The sequence below is a fragment of the Pleurodeles waltl genome, chromosome 8 (genome assembly GCF_031143425.1).
Source record: "Pleurodeles waltl isolate 20211129_DDA chromosome 8, aPleWal1.hap1.20221129, whole genome shotgun sequence".
NCBI classification, from domain to species: Eukaryota; Metazoa; Chordata; class Amphibia; order Caudata; family Salamandridae; genus Pleurodeles; species Pleurodeles waltl.
This window is the reverse complement of record NC_090447.1, coordinates 993,445,966-993,460,584: the sequence shown is the minus strand read 5'-3', so window position 1 is coordinate 993,460,584 and position 14,619 is coordinate 993,445,966. Positions and strand designations below refer to the sequence as shown.

The following is a 14,619-nucleotide window of genomic DNA, read 5'->3' as shown; positions in this document are numbered from 1 at the left end:
AACTCTGGAGCTCTGGGTCTGGATGAACTCCCTGGCCCATCAGGGACCACTGGTCAGTCGGCTACCCCAGCCACACCAAGTTCACTACAGAGCCTCACACCTCAGAATCCAACACCACAGGAGCCACCCAACATCCCCACACCTCTGTCCCCAGGACACTTCAATCAGTAGTGTGCCGACCTGTAGAGGGACCCCAGTCCACACCTCACAGGCAAGACAATGAAGGTCCTGGGGTCATTGTCAGTGGGCACACCATTCAGGGGACACAGGCACAGGGGGCCAGGGACGCTCGGAGGACAGCTGTGTGCCAGGAGAAGGACAGGCCCAGGGAACCAACTGCCCAGGAGGCACTCACTGATGTGCTGAGGGCTTACCAACAATCCCAGGACAAGATGGGTCAGGTGATAAACATCATGCAGGAGAACCAGCAGCTGCAGGGGGAACAACACCAGGCAATCAAGCAAGAATTGCAGGCCCTGAACACCACCATGGTCTCCATTGCAGGGGTGCCTTGTGATATGGCCAACATCATGAGGGACTACACAGCACACCAGCGGGCCCCTTCCACTAGCCAGTATACTGACCAGCCCTCTACATCTGCTGCAGCTAGTGGACAGGAGGCCCTGTCACAGAACCCACAGACCACCAGCACCCCTCCCCCTGCAGAAGGTGAACCACCCCGCAAACAGTCCCTGCTACCCAGACAGACACCAGAAGTAGTTGCCAAGGCGAAGACCACCCCCAGGAAATGAGCCCCTCCTGAATGTCCCCCTTGTGTACCACTGTGTCACCTTGTCAACTTTCAACTGCCATTGATCCCTGTCCTATGGCCCCTCAGACACTGGACCTGTGCTACCAACAGACTGTCCCACTACACTGGACTATCCCCAACCATCACACCACTCTATTGCACTTTGCATTGTATACACTTTTTTAATAAACACCCTGGGACACAACTAGAGTAATAGTGCTTTATCTGAAGGTAATGTACAATGTATTGAACTGTAATGAACTGGATGAACCTGTGTAAATGTCCAGTAATATGTTGATGCATCCTACAAATGTAGCTCAGCAGTCTGTACACATCACAGCATTACAGTGTTGTAACCACACCAACATCTGCAATAAGGGAAGGGATTGGTGACAGTCAGGTAGGATGCAAAGATAATGACTAGCATAATGCTACAGCCACACAGCACAGCACTGAAATGGAGAAATGTTTAGTTCAACAATCTTACCTAGTGTCATTGGAAGTACTTCTGAATCATTTGTGTCCTGTTGTCCACATCCTTCTCCTCTTCCTCCTCATCACTGTCCTCATTGTCCACTGCTGCCACAGCTGCATTGTCACCCTCCTCATCCTGCAGATAGGGCACATCCCATCTGAGGGCCAAATTGTGCAACATGCAGCACACAACAACAATCCAATGATCCACCTGTCAGATTGAAGCACCTGAACCTAGCCTTCAGAAGCCCGAAGGTCCTTTCAACTAACCTCCTGGTACACCCATCAACATCATTGTACCTATTCTCAGCCCCAGTTCTCAGATTCTTAACAGGAGTCAAGAGCCAGTACAGGTTCTGGTAGCCAGAATCACCTGCAAAAAGTGAGGGACACACATTAGCCCTGCACAATGGCATGGGGTATGACTCCTGAAGGCATACACTGACATACATTGCGTGGGGACTCAAGCTCAGCTACAAGCTACACTCTGTGCGTCTGTAGTTGTGCCATCAGCTGTAGGACCCTGCTATTCCTCAGGACAAAGGCATCATGCACCAACCCAGGATACTTGGCAGTTACGTGGGAGAGGTACTGGTCAGCAAGGCACACCATCTGGACATTGAGCAAATGGAAACTCTTCCTATTCCTGTACACTTGTTCTTTGGCTTTGGGGGGACTAAGGCAATATGGGTCCCGACAATGGCCTCAATATCATGCGGTATATGTCTCATTGCATAGAATCCTGCCTTCACAGTGGGTAAATTATCTACCTGGGGGAATTCGATGTAGCTGCACATGTGATTAAGCAAGGCTGCCAAAAGCCTTGCAAGCACAATAGAGAACATTGGCGGTGGCATTCCAACAGCCAAGCCCACAGTCACCTGGAAAGAGCCAGTTGCCAGGAAATGGAGCACTGATCGTACCTGCACAAGACAAGACAATAGGTGAGAATGATGTGCCTGTTCTCCAGTGTAGCCAAGTCCACAAGGGGTCTGACCACGGGTGCTTCCCTCCTCCTCCTATTCCTCTGCAGTGGTTGGTACCTAAGGGACCCAAAAGTAAGAAGGGAGTGATAACAGGAACCATGAACACACTACAGCAGTGTATACAGAGTACGCATGTCTGTTGGCCACTGGAATTGTCTGAGTACATTCGACTACAGTGACACACTTATTAATCTGTACATGTGAACTAGCATTAGAAAATGGCAACAACCTGTCCTGAATGCAGGGACAGGTGGAAGTGACCTCACACCGCTGACATTCGCGTCACGGCAGGAGGCGGTCTGCACCACCGTGCAATTCCTCATTGGCTAACATTGGCTTCTATGGAGTATGGGAACCCATGATGATCAATGCCAGCAGTGACGGTGTTCACTGCTGCGGACATGACTGCCATTTTATTTCTACCACTTCACTTGATTTCTGACTTTCCACATGACAACATCTCCACTGTGTCTGCTGCTGTGACTCGTGTCTAGAATCTGCCATGGCACATGCCATTGGGGAAAGGGCCCCAGTCTTCACATCGGAGAAGTTGGAGAGGCTCGCGGATGGGGTCCTACCCCTGTATGGGCAGTTGTATTGGACTCCAGGACAACAGGTGAGTACACCATGGATACGTTGCATGCAACATGGCTGCATGAAATGTGCGTGTGTGCTGGCAGTGTGTCATTTGGGGGGTATGGCTTGTGGCAGTGTTAATGCAGGGGTATGGGTCATGTATGTGCCTGATGAGGGGCAAATGCAGTTTGTAGGCCATATGTGTGACAGGCTGGATTGTCTGATTCATGGTTTCCCACTGTTTGTGTTTCCTCTGCTGGTCAGAGCCTATCAGAAGAAGGGGTTGTGGCGTGCCATCGCCCAGGACGTGCGGACCCTGGGGCTCTATAGCGGGCAGAACACGTACTGCAGAAAACAGTGGGAGGAACTGAGACGCTGGGCACTAAAGACCACGGAGGCCCCGCTGCAGACGGCCTCCCAATGAGGGAGGGGTGCCTGTCGGAACCTGACCCCCCCTGATGGCCCGCATTCTGGCAGTGGCCTACCCATAGCTGGATGGGCACTTGAGGGGCTCACAGTCACAAGGGGGTGAGTATGGTGTGTTTCACAACCATCTCTGTTGCCTGGCATGGGATTTGGGTGCAGGGTAGTAGTCAGTGGATGCCCCAATATGCCAGTGCAGACTTTGCTGCATGGTCCAGTTTAGGTTAATAGGTTGAAATGCATGCTTTTGATAGCTAGGTATCTGGCTTTCCATGGCAGAAAGGGCTTAGTTGGTTCCAGTTGGTGTGTAGCTGGCAGGGTTTGGCTCCTACCTGCTGTGGTACTTAGCCAATGGAATGCCAGTGTGGTCCATACTGCCCATTCACAGTCTCAGTGTGTGACAGTGATGTGTATGCCATCTGTGCTGTTGGTGCTGTGATTGACCCTGTGCTCCCTTTCTTTCTCCCCCTCTCTCGCCTTTTGTCATCCTGTCCATGTGTGCATTAGCATCATCTGGCGAGGGAGAAGGGGCACTGGTGAGTGAGGGAGCTGCATCTCACAGGACCCAGGCGGCAGAATCCACCAACGCTGAGGGGACCAGTGGGACGGAGGGCGAGGGGAACACCACGTTGGGGACAGGAGCTGATACCACTGATTCTGATTCCTCCTCTGATGGGAGCTCACTGGTGGTGGCAGACCACTCCGGGACCACACCAGCTACAGGTTCTACTGCCACCCCCGTACCAGCACTGCCCTCCCAGTAGCCCCCCATAGAGTTGCCCGTGCCTGCTCACCTAGGAGGTTGGGCATCTCCTTTGCCCCAGGCACCTCAGGCTCAGCCCTAGTCAACCCTGCTGCCCTCAGTGAGGAGGCTATTGACCTCCTGAGATCCATCTCTGTAGGGCAGTCAACCATAGTGAATGCCATCCAGGGGCTGGCATCTCAGATGCAGCAGTGCAATGCCTTCCTGGAGGGCATTCACGGTGGCTTGGCAGCCCTACCGAGATCGTTTCAGGCTCTGGCCTCTTCACTGACGGCATCCAGTGTCCCTGTTTTTTCGTCCCGCTTCAACTACCACCTCCCAGTCCCAGTCTCCTCACCCCCAATCCATCCCATGGACACATTCAGACAAGCATGCACACAAAACAAGACTCGCACAGACAAACACAGCAGCACACTTCAGTCCACAAGCACTCATACAGCCAACACACAGATGCACGCACAACATCATCCACTGCTTCCACTGTCTCCTCTTCCTCCTCCTCCCTCACAGTCACAACCACACTCACACCTGCATGCACTGCATCAACAGACCCTAGACCTGACACTTGCACAGCCTTGCCCACAGTCACCACAACAGCAGACATGCACCCTACACACCACATGCGCCATCACCACCACCACCATCACCACATCATGCAGCACACCCACCTCACTTGCAGACACCACCACAACATACATCCACATGTCATGTTTGTCTTCCTCCACACTGTCTGTACCCAGCAAAAACACACAAACGCTTGCACTCAGACCCCCAACATCCATCCATCTCACACACTCTCCATGCACCTGCACCCAAGTCCAGCACACCTCCTCCACCAACCACTCCCTCTACCTCAACTCCTATCCCTTCTCCCACATCCCAGCCCATTTGCCCTAAGAAGCTCTTCCTTGCCTGCCTTGACCACTTCCCTCCCCTTCTCCCCCATCCTGCCTGTAAGTGGAAGGTCCTGTCCCCCCAGCCTAGTACCTCAAGCACCCAGTCTGACACTGTACCACCCCCAAAGTCTCCAGCTGCCACTAAGGGGCACATGAGTGCAACACTGGCTCCCAGTCCCAAGGACACTCCTCTGCCCCCAAAACAGATGGCTAAAGTGCCTCTCCCTTCCAAACAGACAAACAAGAGCATGGAGCCACATCCGTAACCTGGGGCCAAGGAGACCCCTCCTAAGACAAAGGCCAAGGAGACCCAACCCAAGACCAAGGACAAGGTGACCCTGCCTAAGACAAGGTCCAAGGAGACCTCTCCCAAGACCATGGCCAAAGAGACCCCTCCCAAGACCAAGGCCAAGGAGACTCCTCCCAAGACCAAGGTCAAGAAGGCCCCTCACAGAACTGAGCCCAAGGAGGCCCCCCACAAGACCAAGACCAAGGAGGCCCCTCACAGAACTAAGCCCATGGAGGCCCCTCACAGAACTAAGCTCAAGGATGCTCCTCATAAAACTGAGGCTAAGGAGTCCCTTCCAGAACCAGTGAGCAAGGAGCCCCCTCCAGTGCCAGTGGGCAAGGAGCCCCCTCCAGAAGCACTGGGCAAGGAGCCCCCTCTATCAGCAGAGGGCAGAGACCCCCCTCCAGAAACAGTGGGAAAGGAGCTCCCTCCATCACCAGTGGGCAAGGAGCCCCCTCCACCACCAGAGGGCAAGGAGCCCCCTCCATCACCGGAGGGCAGGGACCCCCTCCAGAACCAGTGGGTTAGGAGCCCCCTCTAGAGCCAATGGACAGGGACCCCCATCCAGAACCAGTGGGGCAGGAGCCCCCTCCAGAACCAGTGGGCAAGAAGCCCCCCAGTAACCAGTGGGCAAGGAGCCACCTCCAGAACCAGTGGGCAGGGACCCCCCTCCAGAACCAGTGGGCTAGGAGCCCCCAGTGGGCTAGGAGCCCTCTCCAGAACCAGGGGCAAGGAGCCCCATCCCGAACCAGTGGGCAAGGAGTCCCCTCAGTAAACAGTGGGCAAGGATCCACCTCCAGAACCAGTGGGCTAGGAGCTCCCTCCCAATGAGAAGAACATCCAACCAACCCCACCCCCACCTCCTGAGGTACCTGCCCATTTTCAACATGATGCCCCTGAACAGTGGAGTACCGATGTTGTCAGGAGTCAAGTTGGGGCTTGGACTTTGCCCTGTGGGCATTTGAGAATTTGGTCTGGCCTTTGGGCCGGCATGTATATATGCAGTTGTGTATGTTTCTGGATTCTGAATTTTCATCCAACATGATTACAGTGGTTGGAACAGAGGTATGTGTCCTGGCTTTCTTTGCTCCTGGCTACTGTTACAGTTGATTTACTCTGCAGCTGGTTCTGGGTATGTGGTGTGTGTGTATGGTGTGTGTTGTACATGTTTGTGTCACTCTCCCCTCCCTCTCTTCCCCTTTTGTGTGCTAGGCAGCTGTACTCACCGTTGTTGTCTTCATCGGCGTTGGTGCTCCAGGACGGCCATGACGTGGTACAGCATGGGGAAGACTTGCAGTTCTGGTTCCATGGCGGCTGCAGACTCCTCTGTGACCCTGGAGGTGAGTGTCTCCTTTTAAATGATGTGTTTCTGCCAGGCTTTTGGTGTCATTGCTACCACCCAGTAAATGCTGGTGGTGTGCTATGCCATAATATGGTGGGGGGATTCTTGTCTTCTGCCTGCCTGTAGGTGGCTACCGACGTGTTCTGTGGTAGTACCGCCTGGTGGTAGGTGTGGTACATTGGCTGTCTATGGGTGGGATCACCTCCATGGTCATTATTTGGCATCATTACTGCCAGCCTGGCGACGGTACTACTGCCAGTGCCAGCGTGGTGATAACCTGGCTGCCAAGGTCATAATGACTACCTATGACTTATTTTTTATTAAAGTCTTTCACAACCAGGTTGATGCAGTGCACCAAACACAGAATCCTGAAGTAGCCACTGTCTACCATGGCCTTGACTATCTTACTGACATTTTCAGTAGCAACAAATCCAACTTGAAGACCTCTGGGTCGCAGCTATTCAGACACCTTGCTATTAAATTCCTCCAAGATGTTTGCAGCTGTGTTTCAGTCTCCATGGCCAACATGGCTACTGTTGCATGCCACCGAATGCTCTTAAAGATTTCTTCAGGGCCAAGTCCTGTATATAGCTTTTGCTTTACCCCCAGAAGAGAGACTGAGTGGGCAGTGATTTACATGTAATCAGTTGCCTGACTACTGGTCCACATGTCTGTCGTCAGGTGGATAGTGTGGGCAACATTTTGCTGCAAAGTTTGTCCAACCAATTGCAACACATCATGATGCAGTTCTGGAACAGCCACTCGGGCAAAATAGGTTAGGCTTGGAACCTTCCATTTCAAGCAGAGGGCTGCCACAAACCCTAAGAATCCCACTATTTCTACAAAAGAAAAAGGGAGGAGGTCCAGAACTAACATGTTGGCTAGCTTGCCATTGTACAAACATGTCGTTGGGTGGTTGCGGTCATATGGCCCCTCCTGCATAAACATGCCCATAATTGTAGCCTGGTTTTTCTTCTTTTGTGGGGCCACTGACGCAGGTAACTTTTCAGATGTAGGTGGTGGTAGACTAAATGCGTGTTGTGGTGCTGCAGTTACCGTACGATGTGGTGTCTCCATCTGACTCTGAGTCTTCCTGTGCCACTGTGAGGTCACTGAAGTGGGTGATTCTGGTGCACTGCTGGGGACAGGACTGTTTTGCGTGAGGATGATGTCACCCTCTTCTTCCTCATTTTCCACTGTGATTTTCCAGGTATATCTGATGTTTCCTGGCTCTCCTCACCTTCACCAGTGCGACCACGTTGAATCGTTAGTTTAAGGTGCTGCTCCCAGTGGATTGAGTGATGTTTTTCACATTGGTGGTCTCGCCTGAACTACCATAATGTGAACCAGGCTTACCTTGACGAACACTCGCGTGGAAAATGGAGAATATATGGCAATGTTCTCCTCCTGTTTGCTAATTTAAAAAAAGTCCCAAACTGAGGAGGAGTACTTTCTTATTGGGCCAATGCCTGAAGAAGAACTGGATGAAGGTGGCTGTGGGTGTGTCAATTACCTCTCTGCAGTGCATACTTGTACTGTGATACGGGTTGGTGCAGGTCTCTGCTGGGGCCTTACAAATATGGGAGCTGACAGTACTGTCTGTGCCACATCCCTCGGAGCAGGTTGGATAGTAATGTTGAACTCCTCTGTGCCAGCTTCTACATTGACTGTGTCATTGTCATCATCCTCATCCCCATACCCTTCCTTGATTTCAAGGCTTTCTGGAACTTTTCTTTTCCCTTGCCTCTCCTGGCTCACCCGGATTTTGCTGATGTCTACCCTATGCCCTTATCATCATCATCAGAAGTGATGCTTGGAGAAGATGGTGGAGTAGTACCCTTCTTTTTTCTTGTTGGAGATCTATGAACCCTTAATTCTAAAAGAGGAGGTTCTTGCTCGACAGAAAGCTCAACCTCCTGTTCTGCCCCAACTTCGGGAAGATCTGGCAGTGGCTGCTGTCCACTTTGCTCTGTTTCCTGAACCGATTGGGTACTACTTTGTGAAAGGGCCAAATCCAATTCAGCATCACTGCTCGTTGGGGGCACCATGATTGCTGTGGCTGCCTCATTGACAGACATCATTTTGGGCTTGGGTTGGGGTGATGCTATTGTTGTTGCAAGAGTGTTACCAGGTTCCTCCCTGGAGGCTGGTGTGGCACCAGGCAAACATCTCCCAAAAAAGGCTGCATTTGGCAGGCCGCTGGCAGAAAGCTACTTCTTCTAACTGCCCACCTTCTTGGGAGCAACTTTCTTTAGGGCCATCTTAACTTGCTCTATGTTGGCAGTGGCAGTAAGATGCACAAGCAAAAGAGTTTGGTGCCTGAAGTCCAAAGCAACTGTAGGGCCTTCCCTTTGGCAGTAATGCGGCTGATGTGGAGTCTCTTCTCTTGTACACCTATAAACAACCAAGCAAGAAAAACAGTAGTTAATGAAATGTGGCATGCCAATGTTGTAGCAGGTTGAAAATAGTACAGCAAAATGCAATCTTAGTGCAGTTGATTACTTATGTAATATACCTTTTATTTATTGTGAAGGCAAACCATATCACCACACCAAAAAGAAGCATTTTCAATGCAATAGATCTCACATTTGAATGAGTTAGAGCTTTTGGTGTTGTAAATTCATAACTGGACTTTTCTTGCCACATAAACAAACCAATGACAACTAACCACCAGTTACTTGTCATTGTTTGTTTTGTTTTTCACAAACGCTCATGCCGCTTTCAAGTTTTATACAGCTGGACTGCCCACTGAGTTTAGGGGCGAGGGGTGGTGGGGTTTGGATATTGTTTTTTATTTAGTGCTTAGGGTGGAGTGGGGGTTGTTTTTTGTTTTTTTATTCAGGACTTAGGGTGGGATGGGGTGGTTTATTTTTAAAGGGGTGAGGGTGGATTTGGGGATTAGGGTGGGTTGGGATGTCGTGGTAGTTTAGTTTTTGGGGGGAGGGGTTGGGATAGTTGTTTTTGGGCTCATGGTGGGTGGGGGTCGGGTTTTAGTTTAGCTATTAGGGATGGGAGTAGTTTTGAGCCTCAGGGCAGTTAGAGGGGGTTGTATGACAGAACCACACAGGTCATTTCACATGCCGTTTCCACATATGCATTTACTAAGCATGCTTTTACAATGAAATTCATGGTAAAGGCATGCATGGTAAAGGCAGGCGTGTAAACGATGCAGTGTGGTTCCGACTCCACTGTTAAGGCATGTGTTGCTCCGGGATGCATGGTTCTGTCATACAACCAGCTGGAAGGTGTAATGGAATGGATTGGATGGATGGATTCAAGGCAAAATGCAGAATTATTTAAAAATTACAATAAAAATATCTAAATTATGAAAAATAGTTAAAATAAAAACAAATTAAAAAATTTAAAAAACTAAAATAAAAATACAAAAGTAAAACAAACAAAAAATGTTTAAAAAAAAATTAAATGTAAAAATGTAAATAAAACATTATTAAAAATTTAAATAAAAAAAGTTTCAAAAAATTATAAAAACTAAAATATAAACCTTAAAATAAAAAAGTAATTAAAAAAAGACCTAACAATGGCATAAAAATTAAAGTACAATTAAAACTATGAATATAAAAAAAAAAAAATAGTAACTTCAAAAACAAATGTTCAATAACTAACGATGTTTGTATTTAAGCCTATGCCAACTCAAAGGCACACTGGCTGCACAGTGTACGCACAAAATGGCTGAAAGCCAGCCACTTGGTCAAACAACAACAACAAGGAGCAAGGAGGTAGCATGGATGTTAGACTTGGCATCCTTGCATGGTCATCCCCCTAACTTTTTGCCTCCGTTTCCCAGGTTGTTGATGTGTGCTGGACTCTGTTTTTGCTGTTTTTGTTACTCTGGGCACTTTACCACTGCTATCCAGTGCTAAAGTGCAAGTCCTCCGATTGAACAATGTATGTGTAATTTACTTTCCATGACTGGCATATTTGATTTACTAGTAAGTCCCCAGTACAGTGCACCAGAGGTGCCCAGGGTCTGTAAATCAAATGCTGCTAGTAGGCCTACAGCACTGGTTGTGCCACCCACATAAATAGCCCTGTAAACATGGCTCAGACCTGTCACTGCTGTGTCTGTGAGTGCAGTTTTAAACTGCCAATTCGACTTGGCAAGTGTACCCACTTGCCAGGCCTAAACCTTCCCTTTTTATACATGTGAGGCATCCCTAAGGTAGGCCCTAGGTATCCACATGGGCAGGGTGCAGTGAATGTTAAAGGTGGGACATGTACTTATGTGTTTTATATGTCATAACTGTGAAATACTGCTAAATTCATTTTTCACTGTTGCAAGGCCTATCTATCTCAAAGGTTAACATGAGGACTGCCTTTAAATAAAATTAAACTGCAGATTCCCATAGGGAGCAGATAGAAATATGGAATTAGGGTCACTGAGCTCACAATTCAAAAATATATTTTTTAGTGAAGTTGGCTTTTAGATTTTGTGTTTGAAAATGCCTCTTAAACCATTCTGTGACTCTGCCTGGGCCTTTCTGGGTCTGTTTGACAGTTGGGCCATTTGCACCTCTCTCTAGACAGGAGCTGGGGTGTAGCCTGCACATCCTGATGAGCCATCTGTGCTAGGAGGGAGGGGAGGAGTGCTCGCTCACACCTGAAAGGGCTGTGCCTGCCCTCACACAGTGCAGTCTCCAACCCCCAGGTGTGTGTCTTGGCGTGGCCTGGGCAAGGCAGGATCTCACAAACTAGATAGACTTTCCTTTGAAGTAGTCCTACTTCATAGGCAGAAAGGGGTATAAGAAAAGCCCCCAAAACCCCTAGGAATTAGATCACTTCTGGATTCAAGAGGAACCTCTGCCAAGTAGAAGAGCTGAAGAGCTGAGGAGAAGTGCTGCCCTGCCTGTGACTGTGCTTTGTGGAGCTATCCTGCAGTTGTGAAAGGGGACAAAGACTGGACATTGTGGTGTATTCCTGCTTGAGAACAAATCTCCAAGGGCTTATAATTACTTCAGACTTATAGTGTCTTTGCATGATAAACGCAGTACCCCTGTTCTGAAGTCTCAGGGCCATCAATGACTTCCCCTAGCAGCACCTGGACTCTCCGCTGAGACTCCTGCCCTGACAAGTGGTGCCCTACCCAATCCCTGGGCCCTTGAAAGGAGAAGCTGGTGAAAATCCAAGAAAACCGACTTCGGGCGACTACGGACCGATGCCGCTGCCGAATCTTGCGACGCCACCTGCAACCTACTCCGTGGTCCTCGCTGCAGTGCGATGGCCCTCGCAGGCCTGACACCGCTGCAGCCCCACCGAAGTTGCCGCACCACGTGGTGACTGACGCCACCCGAAGTGCAGATTCAACGCTTCACACTGACGCCGCCTCACCTCCACTGCTCCGCAGCAAGATCCCAATGCCTCTTTGTGACGCTTCCAGCTGCAATCCCCGACTTCACGCACCGACTTGTTCTCACAGTTTACTAAGGTACTGTACCTGGGGGTCTGCATGAGTCCATACCCTCCATCATCGGCTTCGAAATGTTGGGAACGACTCCATCACGATGCTGTTTTATTACCTGATCAATTTTGTGTTTCTAAGCGCTATTTTTGAGTTTAATCTTTAAAAATTCATAACTTGACTTGTGTATGTCGGATTTTTGTTGGTTTGGTCTTGTTTTGTTTAGTTACAAACCTTCTCTATTTTTCTAAACTTGTGTTGAATCATTTTGTGTTTTTTTTTACTATGTTACTGTGTGTGTTGGTACAAATACTTTATACCTGGTCTCTGAAGTTAAGACTACCTGCTCATGCCAAACTACTGAGGGGGTGAGCGGGGGTTAACTGAGTGTGATTCTCCTTTACCCTGACTAGAGTGAGGGTCCATGCTGACTGCCAACGAAATACCCCATTTCTAACAATGGAGAACAAAGAACACATGCAAGACTATGGCAAGGAACACTGGCTGCATGGACAAAATGGCTGCCAGCCAGCCACATGTTCAAACAACAACAATATGGAGCAGGGAGGCATGACAAGCAAAGAACACATGCAAGCCTATGGCAAAGCGACAATGGCTGAATGCCCAAAATGGCTGCCAGCAACATGGTCAAACAACAACAATAAGGAGCGAGGAGGCATAGCAAACAAAGAACACATGCAAGCCTATGGGAAAGGACACTGGCTGGATGGGGGAAATGGCTGCAGCCAGGCACATGTTCAAACTACATCCTCCTATGCCTTCAAATATTATTACCTCACAATATATAAACTTTTTGCAAATAAATGAGATGTAAACAATAGCCAACATTTTAAATTTAAATTCATCCAATTCCATCCCTGCCCTAAACGAAGTTTTAAAAACATATACCACTGAAACATTTATTTCATGCACTGATGACTAACACGACTGGCCTGTGACGACTGACTTAATTTAATGCCCCTTTGAAAATCTAGGACACATGCTAAAATAAAATTGCAAATGGAAACATGTAGAAAAGGTACTGAACTGTGTAACAATTTTCCTTTACAAAAGGTGAAAAATCAATGAAATAAAAAATAAATAATAACTAGGCCTATACTTACACTTCGGCCACCGAACACCATTATACATTTTTAAATCAAATTAAATTACAAAAAAATACTGGTGCATGTCCAATCAAACAAACAGCAACACACTAATTCAATATAGTTTTACAACTTACTTATGTGATGATTTAATGAAAACAAAGTCCTTAAATCCAAAAGTTTATATAGGAGACAAAGAGAGTGAGGCTTTCCACCTCAAAATCCGAATGAAAAGTGACCAGGGGATAGAAAAAGCACTGGGAGGAGCCTGCTGGACAGGAACAAGATTATCTGACACACTTCCTTCCTATTTGAAAAAAAAGGCTTCTCAATCTGAAAAACAAATTGCAGGATCCACAGGAGAAGAACATCTAGTCAAAAATGTTCTTTTTGACTAGATTTAGGGGCATATTTATGGCTTTTGACGCAAAACTGCGCTAACGCAGTTTTGCGTCAAAATCCTTAGTGCCTGCTAGCACCATTCCATAAGAGGTAGCAGGGCACATATCTATGGAATGGCTAGCGTCTAAGAAAAAGACGCTAGCCTGAGGGGGTAGCGGTAGGGAAAAAGGCGCTAGTGGGATAGAAAAGACACTAGGCTAGTTAGTGGCAATAAGTATGCTGCTAACCAGCCTCCTGTCATTTCCTGATGCACCAGCACCCAAATATGAATCCTGTTTTAATAAAGACAGGAGTCATGCCCACCAGCCCAATGGCCAGCACAGGGGACCAGTATCCCCTGGGCAAGGTTATAAGACACAGTGCCAGGCAGCAGGTCCCATGTAAATCAAAAATAAATTAGAAAAATATTACAATTCTTACCTCTACTTACCCAGGATGGGGTCCCCCATCCTATGGTGTCCCTCTGGTGTGGGTATGGGTGTTGCTGGGGTGTGGGGTGGGCATTTGTGGGCCTATTCCATGGTGCTTCACCATGGAAATGGGTCCACAGCTACCCTAACGCCTGGACTGACCCAGGTGTATAATAACTTAGCGCCATTATTTGGGTCCGCCTACCCCATGTGCATCATTTCTGCGCCAGAGTATAAATAAGGTGGTAGGGGTTTAGCATCATATTGTGGATGAAAATGCCTACCCTGCATCTAATTAGTGCAAGGTAGTTTGCTGCATCCACAACATGATGCTAACTCCTATATTTTGTCACTAGACTGATCTAGAGTCAAAATATAAATATGGAGTAAAGTTTGCGCCATTTTAGCGTAAAAGAATTACGCTAACACGACTCAAACCAACCATAAATATGGGTCTTAGTGTCTCTGGAATAGAAAATCTACTTCAGAAGTGAGTTCGCACTCGCCAGTTTTGGCGGCTGGCGTGGCTGGAAGCTACACCAGAGAACACGAGGTCTTACGCGTGCTCGCTAGTGGTTCAGCAGAATCATCCTGCTCGTGACAGAGTGTCAAAACCCAATCTCATGAGCACGAACTAACTCCATTCCGTGCCGGAGACTGGAATTCAGGAACTCTGTGCTACGCCACGTATCACGAAGTTCCTGAATTCCGCAAACTCCGCTTGTAGAGCAGGGTTCCCCACTCAAACTTAGTTTTAAACAGCAAACAAAGAACACATGCAAGCC

General features: G+C 48.5%; 1 protein-coding gene across 1 annotated transcript; it reads left to right on the top strand.

The window, feature by feature from the left end:
- Positions 1-5,246: 5,246 nt before the first annotated feature.
- Positions 5,247-5,699, top strand: LOC138249572 (putative uncharacterized protein ENSP00000383309). The gene has a single exon (XM_069203517.1). The coding sequence runs from the start codon at positions 5,247-5,249 to the stop codon at positions 5,697-5,699; it is 453 nt and encodes a 150-aa protein (XP_069059618.1).
- Positions 5,700-14,619: the final 8,920 nt, after the last annotated feature.